This window comes from Rhinatrema bivittatum, chromosome 9 (assembly GCF_901001135.1).
Source record: "Rhinatrema bivittatum chromosome 9, aRhiBiv1.1, whole genome shotgun sequence".
Classification (NCBI taxonomy): domain Eukaryota; kingdom Metazoa; phylum Chordata; class Amphibia; order Gymnophiona; family Rhinatrematidae; genus Rhinatrema; species Rhinatrema bivittatum.
In genome coordinates, this window is record NC_042623.1 from 73,746,746 (window position 1) to 73,761,557 (window position 14,812).

The 14,812-nt window shown below is 43.9% G+C and overlaps 1 protein-coding gene across 1 annotated transcript in view; it reads left to right on the forward strand.

Annotated features, from left to right (window-relative positions):
* Positions 1 to 7,488, forward strand: part of LOC115099007 (zinc finger BED domain-containing protein 4-like) — a 45,424-nt gene extending 37,936 nt beyond the window's left edge. The window contains exon 2 of the mRNA XM_029616234.1: positions 2,248 to 7,488. Coding sequence (XP_029472094.1) covers positions 2,614 to 6,123 — 3,510 coding nt within the window. The 5' untranslated portion in view covers positions 2,248 to 2,613 and the 3' untranslated portion in view covers positions 6,124 to 7,488. The remainder of the gene's footprint in view (positions 1 to 2,247) is intronic.
* Positions 7,489 to 14,812: the final 7,324 nt, after the last annotated feature.

The window sequence follows — 14,812 nt, forward strand, 5'->3', positions numbered from 1 at the left end:
TCCGATTGGCATGCCTTCGATTTGCTCACAGACTGAAGAACAGAGCAGTCAGAGTGATGTCCGACAACGCCACCACGGTGGCATACATCAACCATCAGGGCGGAACCAGAAGCAGACAAGTATCTCTGGAGATCGCCCCACTGATGGCTTGGGCAGAGGCGAATCTGTAGGACATCTCCGCCGTCCACATTGCCGGGAAGGACAGTACCACAGCAGACTTCCTCAGCAGAGAAAGCCTAAATCCAGGAGAGTGGCAGCTGTCACCCACAGCCTTCCAGATGATTGTGGATCACTGGGGGATTCCGGACATGGATTTACTGGCGGACAAGTCCAGTGCTCAAGTACCCAGATACTTCAGCCGCAAGCGCAACCCGTTCTCACACAGAATCGATGCCCTGGTTCAGCCATGGCCTCCAGGGACTCTGCTATACGCCTTTCCTCCGTGGCCTCTGCTGGGCACCATCATCCACAAGATTCAGAAGCACTGGGGCATAGTTCTTCTAGTGGCACCAGACTGGCCAAGAAGACCCTGGTACGCAGACATGAGAAGACTACTGGCAGGGGAGCCTCTTCCCCTGCCTCCTCTCCGGGACCTTCTACGTCAAGGTCCCATCCTCCACAAGGATCCAGCTCAATTCTCTCTTACGGTCTGGCCATTGAGAGGGCTAGACTGAAGAAAAGAGGTTACTCGGAGCCCGTGATTGATACACTCCTCCGAGCTTGCAAGTTTTCCACATCCCTCGCCTACATTCGCATCTGGAGAGTATTCGAAGCATGGTGCGACACTCATGGCACCAATCCCCATGCGACCACAATCCCTATTGTGTTGGATTTCTTGCAGGATGGTCTTCAGAAGGGTCTCTCCCTCAGCTCCATCAAGGTTCAGGTGGCTGCGCTGTCTTGCTATGGTCCCAGGAGGGATGGCAAGACCATCGCCAAGCACCCAGATGTTTCTCGCTTCCTGCAAGGAGTCAAGCATATTCGTCCGCCACTAAAGTGGCCTGTGCCCTTATGGAACCTCAATCTTGTTTTGGATTTCCTCGCGGGATCCACCTTCAGACCCCTTCGGGGACTGTCTCTCCGTTCTCTCACCGTGAAGATGGTGTTCTTGCTGGCTGTATGTTCAGCCCGCCGCATCTCAGAGCTACAAACATTGTCCTGCCGTGATCCATTTCTCAGAATCACTCCGGAGGCTATCCATCTTCGGACGGTCCCCTCCTTTCTACCGAAAGTGGTTTCACAGTTTCATCTTAACCAAACCATATCCTTGCCTACCACGGCGGGTTTGAAGAAATCTGAAGAAGGGCGTTTATTTCGCCATCTCGACATTGGCAGACTGCTGCCCAGATATTTTGAAGTGACACAACAACTACGAAAGACGGACCATCTGTTCGTCCTGCACAGCGGGAAGAAGCAAGGTGAAGCGGCCTCGCGGCCCACCATCGCCCGCTGGATTAAAGAAGTTATCAGAGCAGCTTACGTAGAGACCGGGAAGTCTCTGCCTCTACAAGTCAAGGCTCATTCTACCAGAGCACAAGCGACATCCTGGGCTGAATCCAGGATTCTGTCGCCTGCAGAAATCTGTAAAGCAGCGACGTGGTCCTCCCTCCATACCTTCTCCAGGTTCTACCGTCTGGATGTCCAGGCCAGGGAGGACTCAGCATTTGCAAGGGCGGTACTACATGGGCCTCAGGCAGCCTCCCGCCCAGGCTGGGAGTAAAGCTTTTGTACATCCCATTCGTTCTGAGTCCATCTGGCTACACGCCAGGAAATGTTGAGATTACTACCAGATAATCTCCTTTTCCTTAGTGTAGACAGATGGACTCAGCATCCCATCCAGCTGCCTGTGTACATGGGTTTCACAGATTCAAGGTAAGCCATGTCTTCTGTTCCATGCGAGCGTACACTCCACCAGGGGTTAACGCCCTCCGGTTGTGAATGCTGGCGGTCTCCAGCTACTATCAATCGGTCAGGGGAATCCTGTTTTCACTTTTCACTGAGCGTCAGTACACATTTCCATAACAGCTTTTGCAAGGAAGATTACTGAGTTGCTACGCTTCCTGTGGGGATATATATACCCCCGTGCTGACGTCAGATCCGTCTCCAACTGCTAGCACGCGGATACTATCCCATTCATTCTGAGTCCATCTGTCTACACTAAGGAAAAGGAGATTATCAGGTAGTAATCTCAAAATTTTCTGTGCATTATTTCAGTTTGATATTAAAAGTTTTTCTATTGCTTTTTAGGAGGTTCAGAAGATCAACATGTTCGGGATGAACGTCACTGTGGTTTGATGAAGAAAAACATGTCCCATCCACCTACATGTATGCCTGCAGCACAAAGCATGTCATCAAAGCAGAAGTTTTGCTATGACATCTTCATATCTTGGAAGAAATTAACAAATTAATTGCCTCATTTAAGTTCTCAGTTTTCATCAGGATTTGCTGTTTCCCTAGATTTGCTGTGCTCAGTAAAATAGCATTAAAGGGACAAAAGCCTACGCCTTCTCCAGCTCTTGTGTCTTTTTGTGTACCAAATCAAATTTAAAGCAAAATTCCCATTTTTATATTTTTTATGACTTCATGAAGGCTGAAGGAGAATAAGCTCAAATCATGGATAGCAGTAATGAAGTGCTCCCAACACTGGATAATAATTTTGTTATAGATAAAATAAACAGCTTAAAGGTTGAGCCGGATGATGGCGAAGCTAATCACACTTTGGATGAAACTGAAGTGAAGAGCGAGCAAGAGGACTACAAACATACTGACAGCAGTGATGAACAAGGAGAGGACAAGGAGCAAACCTGTATTAAAACCCCTAACAAATATTTATCTACAGAAAGTGAAGAGGACTATGGAGCCCTGTTTTCACAGTACACAAGTACTCTTTATGATGTAGCAATGGAGGCAGTGACGCAAAGCCTTCTTTCAAATAGAAACATTAGCAATCGGAAAAAGTCCCCTGCTTGGAATCATTTTTTTATATCTCCTAGAGACAGTACTAAAGCAATATGTATGTACTGTATGAAAGAATTCAGCAGAGAGAAAAATGAAAAGGAGCTTAGTACAAGTTGTCTCATGAGGCATGTCAGGAGGGCACACCCTACCGTACTGATTCAGGAAAATGGAAATATGCCAGGAATATCCTATTCTTCCCCTACACTTCTGCTGCCCCCACAACCAGAAGATGGTGGGGATCTAACTACTGTGTTATCACCTGCAAAATCTAAGAAATCTGTTTCAAAGATACCCTCTCCAGATCAAATAGCAGAGGAGTCTGTTTCTATCGTGTCCTCGGAGGAAATATCTTCAGACTTGTCAATTTCTGAGAAATTGAACAAAGATGAAACTACAGTTGTGTCGCCTACACATCCACCTGCCAACCAGTATGATGAAACGGTTGACAGTGTAGCAGAGAAAAGTGTTACAGTTCCAAAGAGTTCGGCAGGTTCTAGGAGAAGATCTGCTGTATGGAAACATTTTTATTTGTCTCCTTTGGACAACTCTAAAGCTGTGTGTATCCACTGTGTGAATGAATTTAGCAGAGGCAAAAACGGTAAGGATCTGGGCACTAGCTGTTTGATAAGACATATGTGGAGGGCTCATCGTTCCATTGTTTTGCTAGAGAATGGAGGTGGTACAAGCATACCCCCTCCTTATTCTGCACCTCCAACTTTATTGCCTTCTTTACTGCCTTCAGACATTGGAGAGATGAATTCTGTAACATCTCCTGGAAAAATGATTAAAGAATCAACTTCTGTTTCGTCGTCTCCAGATCGGATTGCTGAAGACGTGCACCCTTCTGGAGATGTATTAATGGAAGATGCATCAACTGCTCTGTCGTCTTCTGAAGATATAGGTGATGCCTCTATCATGTCTTCTCCAGAAAAGCAGGGCAAGGGTCAAAGTCCACTGTTGTTCGAGTCTAGCACTGTTTTCCAACAAAATAAAAAGATAATGAAAAGACTGAAATCAGAAGTTTGGCATCATTTTTCATTGTCTCCAATGGATAATCTAAAAGCAGTATGTAGATACTGCAACTGTATGATAAGTCGTGGGAAAAAGGGGGATGTTGGTACCAGTTGTTTAATGAGACATCTATCTAGATGCCACCCTGATGTAATTGGGAACCAGAAGAGCTTTATAGATGCTAGTTTGGCAAATTCTCCATATGCAACATTGGCATCTGCGGAGTGCTCCTCCAAAATGAGTGACCTTCCTACAATGGTTACAAATGATAATAAAGTGCTGCTTCCTGTCAATAGCAAAAAGACCTCCAAACTGTGGAATCATTTTTCAATTTGCTCTGCGGATTCAACCAAGGCGATATGTATGCACTGTGGACGTACAATAAGCAGGGGGAAAAAACCAACAAACTTAGGCACCAGTTGCCTTCTGCGGCATTTGCAACGGTTTCATAACAATGTGCTAGAAAATAATGACAGTGGCTCAGAGACTGTTTTATCTTCAGATGCACATGTGCCACTGAATTCAGAGTTACTAGGAAGTCTTTCTTTCGATGAAGCCAATGAAAAATTTTGTGACACTCACCCAGTTGCCAAAAAAATCACAAGTCTTGTCGCTGAAATGATTGCACTCGATCTTCAGCCATATTCGTTTGTAAATAATGTTGGTTTTAACAGGTTGCTTGAATATTTGCAACCTCAATACTCTTTACCTTCATCCTCATACTTTTCCAGGACAGCAATTCCAGCAATGTATGAAAATGTGAAGCAATTAATTGTCTCTCATCTGAAAGAAGCTGAAAGTGGTGTAATCCATTTTACATCTGGAATATGGCTGAGCAACCAAACCCGAGAATATTTGACTCTTACTGCTCACTGGGTGGCATTTGAATCTTCATTTAGGCCACAGTGTGAAGATTACCATTGCTCAGCACTTTTACATGTATCACAGATTGATTGTGACTATAGTGGCATCAGTATTCAAAAACAGCTTGAATACTTGTGGGAAACTTGGATAACATCTGTTGGCCTTCAAATTGGAATTACTGTGACTGATAACCAGAGTATAGGAAAAACTTTAAATGAAGGCGAGCACTCAAGCGTGCAATGTTTTGGTCACACTGTAAATCTCATTGTAAATGAGGCAATCAAGAGCCAGAGAATGGTTCAGAATCTACTGAGCATTGCAAGGAAGATCTGTGAACGAGTTCATCAGTCAGCAAAAGCAAAAGAAAAATTAGCTGAGCTCCAAAAAGAATATGGCTTGCCTCAACACCAGCTTATTCAGGATGTTCCATCCAAGTGGAATACATCATTTCATATGCTTGAACGTTTATTAGAACAAAAACGAGCGATTGATGAAATGTCAATTGAGTGTAGCTTCAGGGAGCTGATCAGTTGTGACCAGTGGGAAGTGATGCAGTCTGTGTGCCATGCTCTGAAACCATTTGAGGCGGCAAGTCGCGAGATGAGCTTGCACATGGCCACTCTAAGCCAGGTGATTCCAATGATTCACATTCTTAATAGGAAAATTGAAATGCTATTTGAAGAAACAATGGGCATAGATACGATGTTAAAATCTTTGAAAGAAGCCATGGTCTGTAGATTGTCCTCCACACTGCATGATCCAAGGTATGTTTTTGCAACCCTTCTGGACCCTCGATATAAGACATCTTTGTTCACAGAAGAGGAGGCTGAACAGTATAAGCAAGACTTAATCAGGGAACTAGAAATATTGAGTTCTACCTCAGATGATAAACCTGTTTCTAATGGGTGTGATACGGGTTCACCATCTAAAACCTCCTTCAGTGTGGAAGATAACATTTGGTCCCTTATGGCCCATATGAGAAAAACAAAAAATATAAAAGAAAAGACAAAGTTACTTGAAGAAATTGTGCTTACCTACTTGGAAGAAGAGGTACTTGAACATAACTGTGATCCATTAGCTTACTGGAACTTAAAGACGTCAATTTGGCCAGTACTGTCCAGGCTGGCAGTTAGGTTTCTTGGGTGTCCTCCAAGCATAATTCCTTCAGAAAAACTGTTCACCACATCACATGAAAACAGCAGCTTCAGCCAGTCGAGGCTAGTGATGGAACACTTTGAGAAGCTTATCTTTTTGAAAGTAAACCTCCCCTTAATCTACTTTCAGTATTGAGGCTAAGGAATAAACTGCCAGATGAAAGCTATTGTTGCTTTACTGGATATTGTTAACTGTATTTGTAACTCGGATTGTTAAATTGCTCCTGTAGGGGCCATGTATGACATCTAATCAGTGACTAATTCCATATTTTAGTTTCACATTTTGGGCTTTAAATATAATGTCTACATGTGCCTTATTAGTAGTTCTTCAGGCCAGATATTGTGTATATATATTTTTAAAGGTTCTCACTAGCAAATAGTCCATCTAGTCAAATTATTTAAAGAAATGACTAGGTAGGTTTTAATCGCCACAGTTATAAATGAATATGTAAAAAAGTACAGTCATTTGTTTTAATAGAATGACAAAGATGTAAACAGTTTTATTCTGTAGTTTTTTTTATTCAATTATTGTGTACAAAACATCAGGTACTGTATTTTAGTCAAACATTGCTTTAACTAGAACATAACAGCTTTTGTTACTTCATATTGAAAGCTGTATGTAAGAGGTTAAGTCCAAGCCATCTTTTTATGCTACCTTAAAGTGCAAGACCCAGAAGTTCTTTAAAAACAGTTAATATACTGAAGACATGTAATTACTATTGTAGAAGACTTAGCAATTTAAACACGAGAAAAAAAAATCAAGAGCTAGTGCGTGTAGTCACTCCTTTTAGCAAATTAGAAATATATTTTGTTCTTAAAAGTTTTGCATTACAGAAGTGCTACAGGTGTTGCGAGAGCTCCTAGCCGCTTTTACCAACATCTGTAAATTTCTTGCTTGTTGTGTAACATGTTAGAGAAGCAAGATGAAAAAAGAATACACAGTTTGAATTCAGTCTTCAATTTTGTTGATGCTCTTATCTACCTGCTCAGAGAATTGTGCAAATACAGTTACAATACACTGGTTTCTATCAATCTTCCAACTGCAAAAGGCCTTACACCATAAGTACTTTTCAGCTAACAAAAACCGGTCCTTTACCTCCAAAAAAAGAGCCTTAGAGATTGGTGTGCTGCTTTCTTTTCTGTGTAACCATGTTCTTTCAGAATTGCTAGTCTTCTCAACCAACAGAATGCTGTAGAACCCACAGGCATGAATGTGATCATTAGCCAGCATTATTATTATTTTTTTTTTTTTAAGTAATATGTTCTCCGTGTCCTTATTGCTTAAGATCTTGCAAAGGTTTATTTTCAAGTGTTAAATTCTTTTCATGTAATGCTTAGGGAGGAGGTCTTCATTTATTTGCCTGTCACCTTTAGGAAAGCTGTAGTTTTGTTAAAATACTGTACCTAAGTCCTAATCTAATTTTGCAATTACTATGTTTTAGTGTATTTATAAATGGTGAATAACTCAGTTTCTGAAATTAAACATTTTATTTGCAATTGCTGCTCATGGATGACCACATTTATTTAATCCACCCCCCTCCCCCTGTGGCGACATGTGAATGAGTGCCTGAAAATGTAAGTATAGAGATTGATGCTTCCTCCTTGGGCTCATAGTCTCCAACTATCTTTAACAGGTCTTTGCTGGCTTGGGTGGTCCAGTGTTTATGCTGTGAGCTGTGTCTATAAACAATTAAATAGTGTTCATTATATAAAGATTTTATCCTCTCTAGTTGAGGAAAGGGTTATCATGTCAGATGTAGTGAAGCTATAGGCTACTTATGGGAACACTTTTCTTCATCTATGGCAGGGGTCAGGAACCTATGGCTCGCGAGCCAGATGTCGCTCTTTTGATGGCTGCATCTGGCTTGCAGACAAATCTTTAATAAAAAAGTAAAAATCTTAACAAAACCCCCCACCCTCCTGACGCCGCCCAAGACCTGCCAAAAGTCCCTGGTGGTCCAGCGGGTTCCAGGAGCGGTCCGGGAGCGATCTCCTGGACTTGGGCTGTCGGCTGCCAGTAGTCAAAATGGCGCCGACGACCCTTTGCCCTCACTATGTCACTGGGGTCGACCAATGGCGGCGGTAGCCCCAGTGACATAGTGAGGGCAAAGGGCCGTCAACACCATTTTGATTACTGGCAGCCGACGGCCCTTTGCCCTTACTGTGTCACAGGGGCTACCGCCGCCATTGGTCGACCCCAGTGACATAGTGAGGGCAAAGGGTCATCGGCGCCATTTTGACTACTGGCAGCCGACAGCCCAAGTCCAGGAGATCGCTCCTGGACCCCCGCTGGACCACCAGGGACTTTTGGCAGGTCTTGGGGGGGGGGGGGGGGGGGTTCAGGAGAGTTGGGGATTGTAGTAAATTAATTTTGGAGGTCTTGGGGGGTGTCAGGAGGGTGGGGGGTTTTGTTAGATTTTTACTTTTTTATTAAAGATTTGTCTGCGAGCCCTGGACCCCCGCTGGACCACCAGGGACTTTTGGCAGGTCTTGGGGGGGTGGGGGGTTGTAGTAAATTAATTTGGCAGGTCTTGGGGGGGGGGGGGCGTCCGGAGAGTAGGGGGTTGTAGTAAATTAATTTGGTAGGTCTTGTATGGCTCTCATGGAATTATATTTTAAAATATGTGGTGTTCATGGCTCTCTCAGCCAAAAAGGTTCCCGACCCCTGATCTATGGCAAACCATTATGTTTTGTTTATGCCCTCTATCCATGCAGGGCTGGAAAAATTCAGTAATCTAGGTAAGGAAATTCTGGTTCTGTGGAGGATTGGGGTTGATAAGACAGGGGGGTGTAACCTTGGCCATAAAACAAAGACAGTATGCATGTAATGGGGGGGGGGGGGGGGGGGGCATGTTATTTAGCATCCAGCTCCCTCTTTCCAGGAATGGTAGTCAAGCACACGCCAGTGGTTGTACCTCCATTTTATTTTACAGAAAGCATCGTTGCCTTTTGTGCAGTTTGGAGCTGCTTTTAGAATTGGGTAACCAAAAAATTAAACACATTTTTAAAAAAATTGCATTTTCAAAAAATGATAGTTTTGTGACCTTATAACCAGATGTTCTCAAGAACTGAGCATCAATAAAACTGTCCCCAAAAACTGAAAATTTAATATGTTGGTTAATGATAGATGACAAGAAAAAAGGAAAGAACATGAAGCCAAATTATTACAAAATTCCTTTGGGCAAGGAGGAAGCAATATGTCATTGGTAGGAAAGAGGTTAACACTGCTCCCTGAAATATAAACTAGTATAATGTAATTATACTATACTGATAGGTGAAGCTTGCATATATGCTTATTAAAATAGTTAGAAATCTGTGACATTAGACTGGTGTTTTTGCTTGAATGACATGCTGCCATCGAGTTTCAATCAATAAGCACAACTAAATAACTATAGCAAAGCATATTATTGAAAATGCACCAGACGCCAGACTGTTCAGTTCCTGCCATTTTATTGTGAAAAGTTAAGAGATCTTGATTGTATTCATGCCACCCAAACTTTGAAGAAAATGATTTTGCGGATACTCTGCATGTCTGACTATCATCCACATCAATGTGCAATCGCGTGGGTTCTCTTCTCTATTAAAAGTGCAGGGACTGTAATTATTTTTCAATTTTATAGCCCAATCAAAGCTTACTAGTAAAAATAAATATAGTTTTGCAAATCTGTATAGCTGTGCAAGTTTTTCAATTAGTTTTGTTTTTTTACTTGAGCTGGAGGGTCGAAAATGTCACTGATTCACAGTTAATTACACAGCTACAACGATTTAGGAACCAACAAAATAGTTGCTGGATTTTTACTCATGCATTCAGAAAAATAGAATAAGATGTGATATGCAGTCGTATGCAAAAGTTTAGGTAGCCCTGGTCAAGTTGTACATTTCAGTGAATCTGTAACTGAGTAAAAGCTGACACAACTTCTACAACGTTAAATGCTAGAAACAATTTATTACAGCAGGGGTTCCCAACCTGTCAGGGAACACTGTCCCCTGTTCAGCTTCAAAAAGTTTCATGGGGCCCCCCCCCCCCCCCCCCCCCCACACACACACACACACCCTTTCTTTAATTTTTGCATGCCCTACCAAAATGAATCATTTAGAATCAAACCTTGCATCTAAACTGAATACATAGCGAGGGCAATTTCCAAAGCTAAATAAAGTGTGTCCTCGAAGGTTGAGGCCATTCTACCTGCCAGTCCAGCTGTAACAGGAAAAAGGAACAAAGTTCAAAAAATTGCCATGTTGGTAACTTCTTGTGGCCAAGCAGAAAATCAGCACTAGTACCTGCAGACCTGCAATCTATTTTTCAAAGGGAAACTGCCTGTGGAGTTTTCTTATGAAAATTTAAGATTGGTAGGGAAAAGCCAGTATATTTGTTCCTGCATACCTTGCATCTGCATTGAAACAGCTGCAAAGTAAATGTGTGAAAGTATGCATGAGGATTTCAAAATTCGATTCCTGTATCTACTTTCCCTCCCCCAACCCAGCCCTGCTCCATTGTTCCCCTTCAGGTAAAAGTATTTCTCCTAGGACAAGCATGATGGTAGTCCTCACACATGGGTGACATCATCAGATGGAGCCCAGCACGGAACACTTTTGTCAACGTTTCTCTTTTCCACAGAGCTATTCCCTCTGGTTTCAGTTTTTGGCTAGTTGAAGTTTTTTTCTTTCCATGCGTCGTGTAGGGTCACTTGCGCCCCTCGGGCAGCGATCTGTAAGTGTTTCATGCCTTCGCGGTCGATTCAACGGCTTCACCTCCCGGTGTCCGTCGACCGTGTGCCACGCTCTTTTTTTTCCATGGCATGTGACCGGCTTCCGCCAGTGCCCCTGTGTGGCAGGGCTCGGAGAGGGTAGGCGAGTGCGTGCAGAGTGTGTCAGAGATCTTAGGCACAGTTAGAGACAGGAGCCGAGGAGAGAAAGGGTCTCAGGGAGTGCAAGACCATTGAAGCTCCGAAGAGCGTAGCACAGGACCATGTGGGAGTAGCCTCGAGATAATGAGATGGAGATGAGGCACGACCTGTAGTCTGCTAGATAAGGCTAGAGCGGGAAACCCACTGAAGCAGGTGCCTGTAGGAAAGCAGTGCCGGAGTACAGCCCGGGGTACGGCAAACTGAATGCAGGGACCCCTGTAGTGGTAGCGTAGAGGGATATCCCGAGGAGCGGGGCACCGACTCTGTCTAGAGGTGTGCAGGGCTGAGCCTACTCCGAAAGAGAGAAGGCACAGAGGTAGAAGTCCTCAAGGAGGAGTACCATGGGGATTCCCAGGAGCTGCGGATACTGCGGTTGGAGCTCACAGGTAGAATGGCACTGAGCCTGGCCCCAGGAAGTGCTGAGAGAGAGTCCAGTAAGGGTGCGCTGAGCCTGGACCCTCGGAGCGGGAGGCACTGAGAAGGAGTCCAGGTAAGGTTGCGCTGAGCCCGGCCCTAAGGAGCGGGAAGCGCCAAGAGAGAGTCCAATAAGGTTGCACTCAGCCAGGGCTTGTGGAGTGAGAGACGCTGAGGAGTCTGAGTAAGTTGCGCTAGCCTGGCCCCAAGGAGCGGGAAGTACTGAGAGAGTCCAGTTAGGATGTGCTGAGCCAGGACCCGCGGAGCGGCAGACACTGAGAGAGGAACCCAGAAGGAGAAGCGCAGAGGTCCGATGACAGGAGCAATCCAGTCCGTGGAGAGAATATGGCACCAACAGGAACCATGGAACTCGCCAAGTCTGTTGGTGGCGGTTAGAGGTGAAGCTTAAATACTCCGAGTCAATTATGTCATCAGCCGGGGACGCACACTGAGTTCCCACCAAAGGCCCTTTAAATGAAGGGCAGATAGTGCTCGCATGCGCCTAGAGAGACCCAGGATCGGGGTGCTGGTCGGCGGTGTCCCGGCCGCCACATGGAATGGAGAGAGCCGGGAGGAATGCGGCGGTGGTGGGGATTGGCCACCGCCGCAAGAGCACTGGAATCGGTAAGTCAGGCTTGACATGACGTGAGTTGAGACTGCTCCGGCCGGTGGTCATAACACTAGTTATTTATTTAATATTCCGCTTTTCAGCACTTCAAAGCAAATTACAGTACAGCACTGAAAAGAAAATAGTAAGTTCCAAAGTACATGGGTACATACTAAAGGCAAATAGTTACTGTGTGTGAGAGAGCCTGGACTTTCACGTGTATCTGTACAGTGCTGTGTAACGCTACAATGAATAATAGTAGTAGCATGAATGTGTGTGGCAGAGAATGAGCATGTGTGTAAGAGTGAGGAAGTGTGGAAAAACTGCTTGGGAGGAAGAGTGAGAAGAGGTTGGGACATTGAGTACATGCCCAAAATTGCCTTGTATGCCCATTGTTTTTATAAGGCCTTTCAGCTAGTAACTATCATATTTCTACCCTAATTTAACCCTTGTGCAATCTATGATGTATAAGCAAAAAATGATCAAATGATCGCTGTCACTATCTTTTCTGCTGTTCATAGAGTCTACACTCATCAAGGTGGAAGCAGCTCAAGAGCTATGGCAAAGCCTCCCACGTCTGCCTGACTCCTGCTACATCTCTCTAAGCCTCCTGTGCAGAAATGAAGATGGCGCCCAGCGTTGTGCAATAGGATACTCTGTGCAGAGTTATTATTAAGTGCTCTGGAGGTGCACCAATGCATATGCATGTCCAGCAGACATGGCAGCAATTATGATTCAAGATTAGTGTTTCTGTATTCTGTGACGAGGCTGTATATGTGCCTTATTTGAGGTAATGGGTGAGGATCAGGATAGAAGCATGTGTTTTAGCTGGGAGAATTATGTGCCTCAGGGTCATTTTTCAGCATCCAGTCTGACTACATCTCAAGGAGCTGCTCTTACCACAATATAGGAGAAGAGCTAGGATGGGAAATGAGAAGTGGAAGCATTTTGTTTTGGCGTTCTAGGACATTTTTAGCTGAGACAGGAGCTGCTACTGTAAGAAACCAGAGAGCACTACTGCAGCACCTCTGTCAGTTACTGGTCTGGTTATGAAGTGTCGGCATGGGAGAAGAGGAGCTTGCATTATTTTTCCACTGACGGAGACCAGAGGTAAGAGGTGCATCTGGTAAATCCTGCTCCCAGATCCAAAGATGATTGTGCACCGTCATTTCCTCCTCACTCTCTAGTTGCCTTCCCATTGCTCACTGACCACGGAGCATGAATGGGCAGACTTTTATAGCCCCCACCCCCCAAAAAAAAAGGCGGGGTTAAAGCTAGGGGAGGATTTCAAAAAGACAAAAAAAACCCAAAACCCTCCCACTGCCCATGATGTAAAAACACTAAGGGATAGGCAAGGCAGAGCCACATTCATATCTGACAATAGTGATTTTACCGGAATTTCTTCTCTGATTGTACAACTTTATTAGCAACATATGCAGGCTGTAAGGTCCTGAATTCTGTGGTATCTCTGTTTCTCAGGCACTCTGGCTGACACAATAACTTTCTTGGCCCCCTACCCATCCTCTCCACAAAGGATATCCCTTGTCATAACTGTCTAGGCCCGAAAACAATGTTTTGTAAAGGTATTTCAGCATCTTTTTCTCTCTGCCAGTTGTTTTACATCTTAATACAGCTATTCAACAGATAGCCAGCAGTTTGTGACCTGGGGTAATCATGTGAAATGAACTTTATTTTCTGCCTCTTTCCGTTTCTTTCTCTGAAGGGTAACCAACAGTCACTAAGGGAAGATAAAGACCCACTGCATCACCGGCCTTGCAGTCTTGCCTTTTATTATTATTATAATTATTATTATTCAAAAACAAAAGCCTTGTGTTGCTGTGGTGCAGAGCTTGAACCTCCAGAAGAAATTTTCACCCTGTGGTGAATGCAGCCTTGGTTTTGAATTCAGCCACATTGCCCCAGAGGCTTATAACCTCTTTCACCTTACATTTTAATTATAAGAACATGCCATACTGCGTCAGACCAAGGGTCCATCAAGCCCAGCATCCTGTTTCCAACAGTGCCAATCCAGGCCATAAGAACCTGGCAAGTACCCAAAAACTAAGTCCTATTCCATGTTACCGTTGCTAGTAATAGCAGTGCTATTTTCTAAGTCAACTTAATTAATAGCAGGTAATGGACTTCTCCTCCAAGAACTTATCCAATCCTTTTTTAAACACAGCTACACTAACTGAACTAAACACATCCTCTGGCAACAAATTCCAGAGTTTAATTGTGCGTTGAGTAAAAAAGAATTTTCTCCGATTAGTTTTAAATGTGCCACATGCTAACTTCATGGAGTGCCCACTAGTCTTTCTATTATCCAAAAGAGTAAATAACCGATTCACATCTATCTGTTCTAGACCTCTCATAATTTTAAACACCACCGTCCCTTCTCCAAGCTGAAAAGTTCTAACTTCTTTAGTCTTTCCTCATAGGGGAGCTATTCCATTCCCCTTATCATTTTGGTAGCCCTTCTCTGTACCTTCTCCATCGCAATTATATATTTTTTGAGATGCGGCGACCAGAATTGTACACAGTATTCAAGGTGCAGTCTCACCATGGAGCGATACAGAGGCATTATTACATTTTCCTTTTTATTCACCATTGTTGATCAGTATCTGCTTTCTGCCTCCTTTCCTACTGCTCCAAAGCAGGAACTGAACCTGTAACAGCTGTGGAACTTGGATGCGTCCTGCTTTTTTTCTTTTTCCATTACAATTTTATTATAATATTTTTATTTGTGGGAACAAAAATGAACAGAATTCCCAACACGGCTGGAGAACTGTGATGTCAATCATGCCGCTCATTTAAAGAAGTTCAAGATCGCCATTCATTATTTTGGTGTTTGCAAGTGCCAGGAAATAGTGGTGTCTAGTGCAGTGTTTCTTGATGTG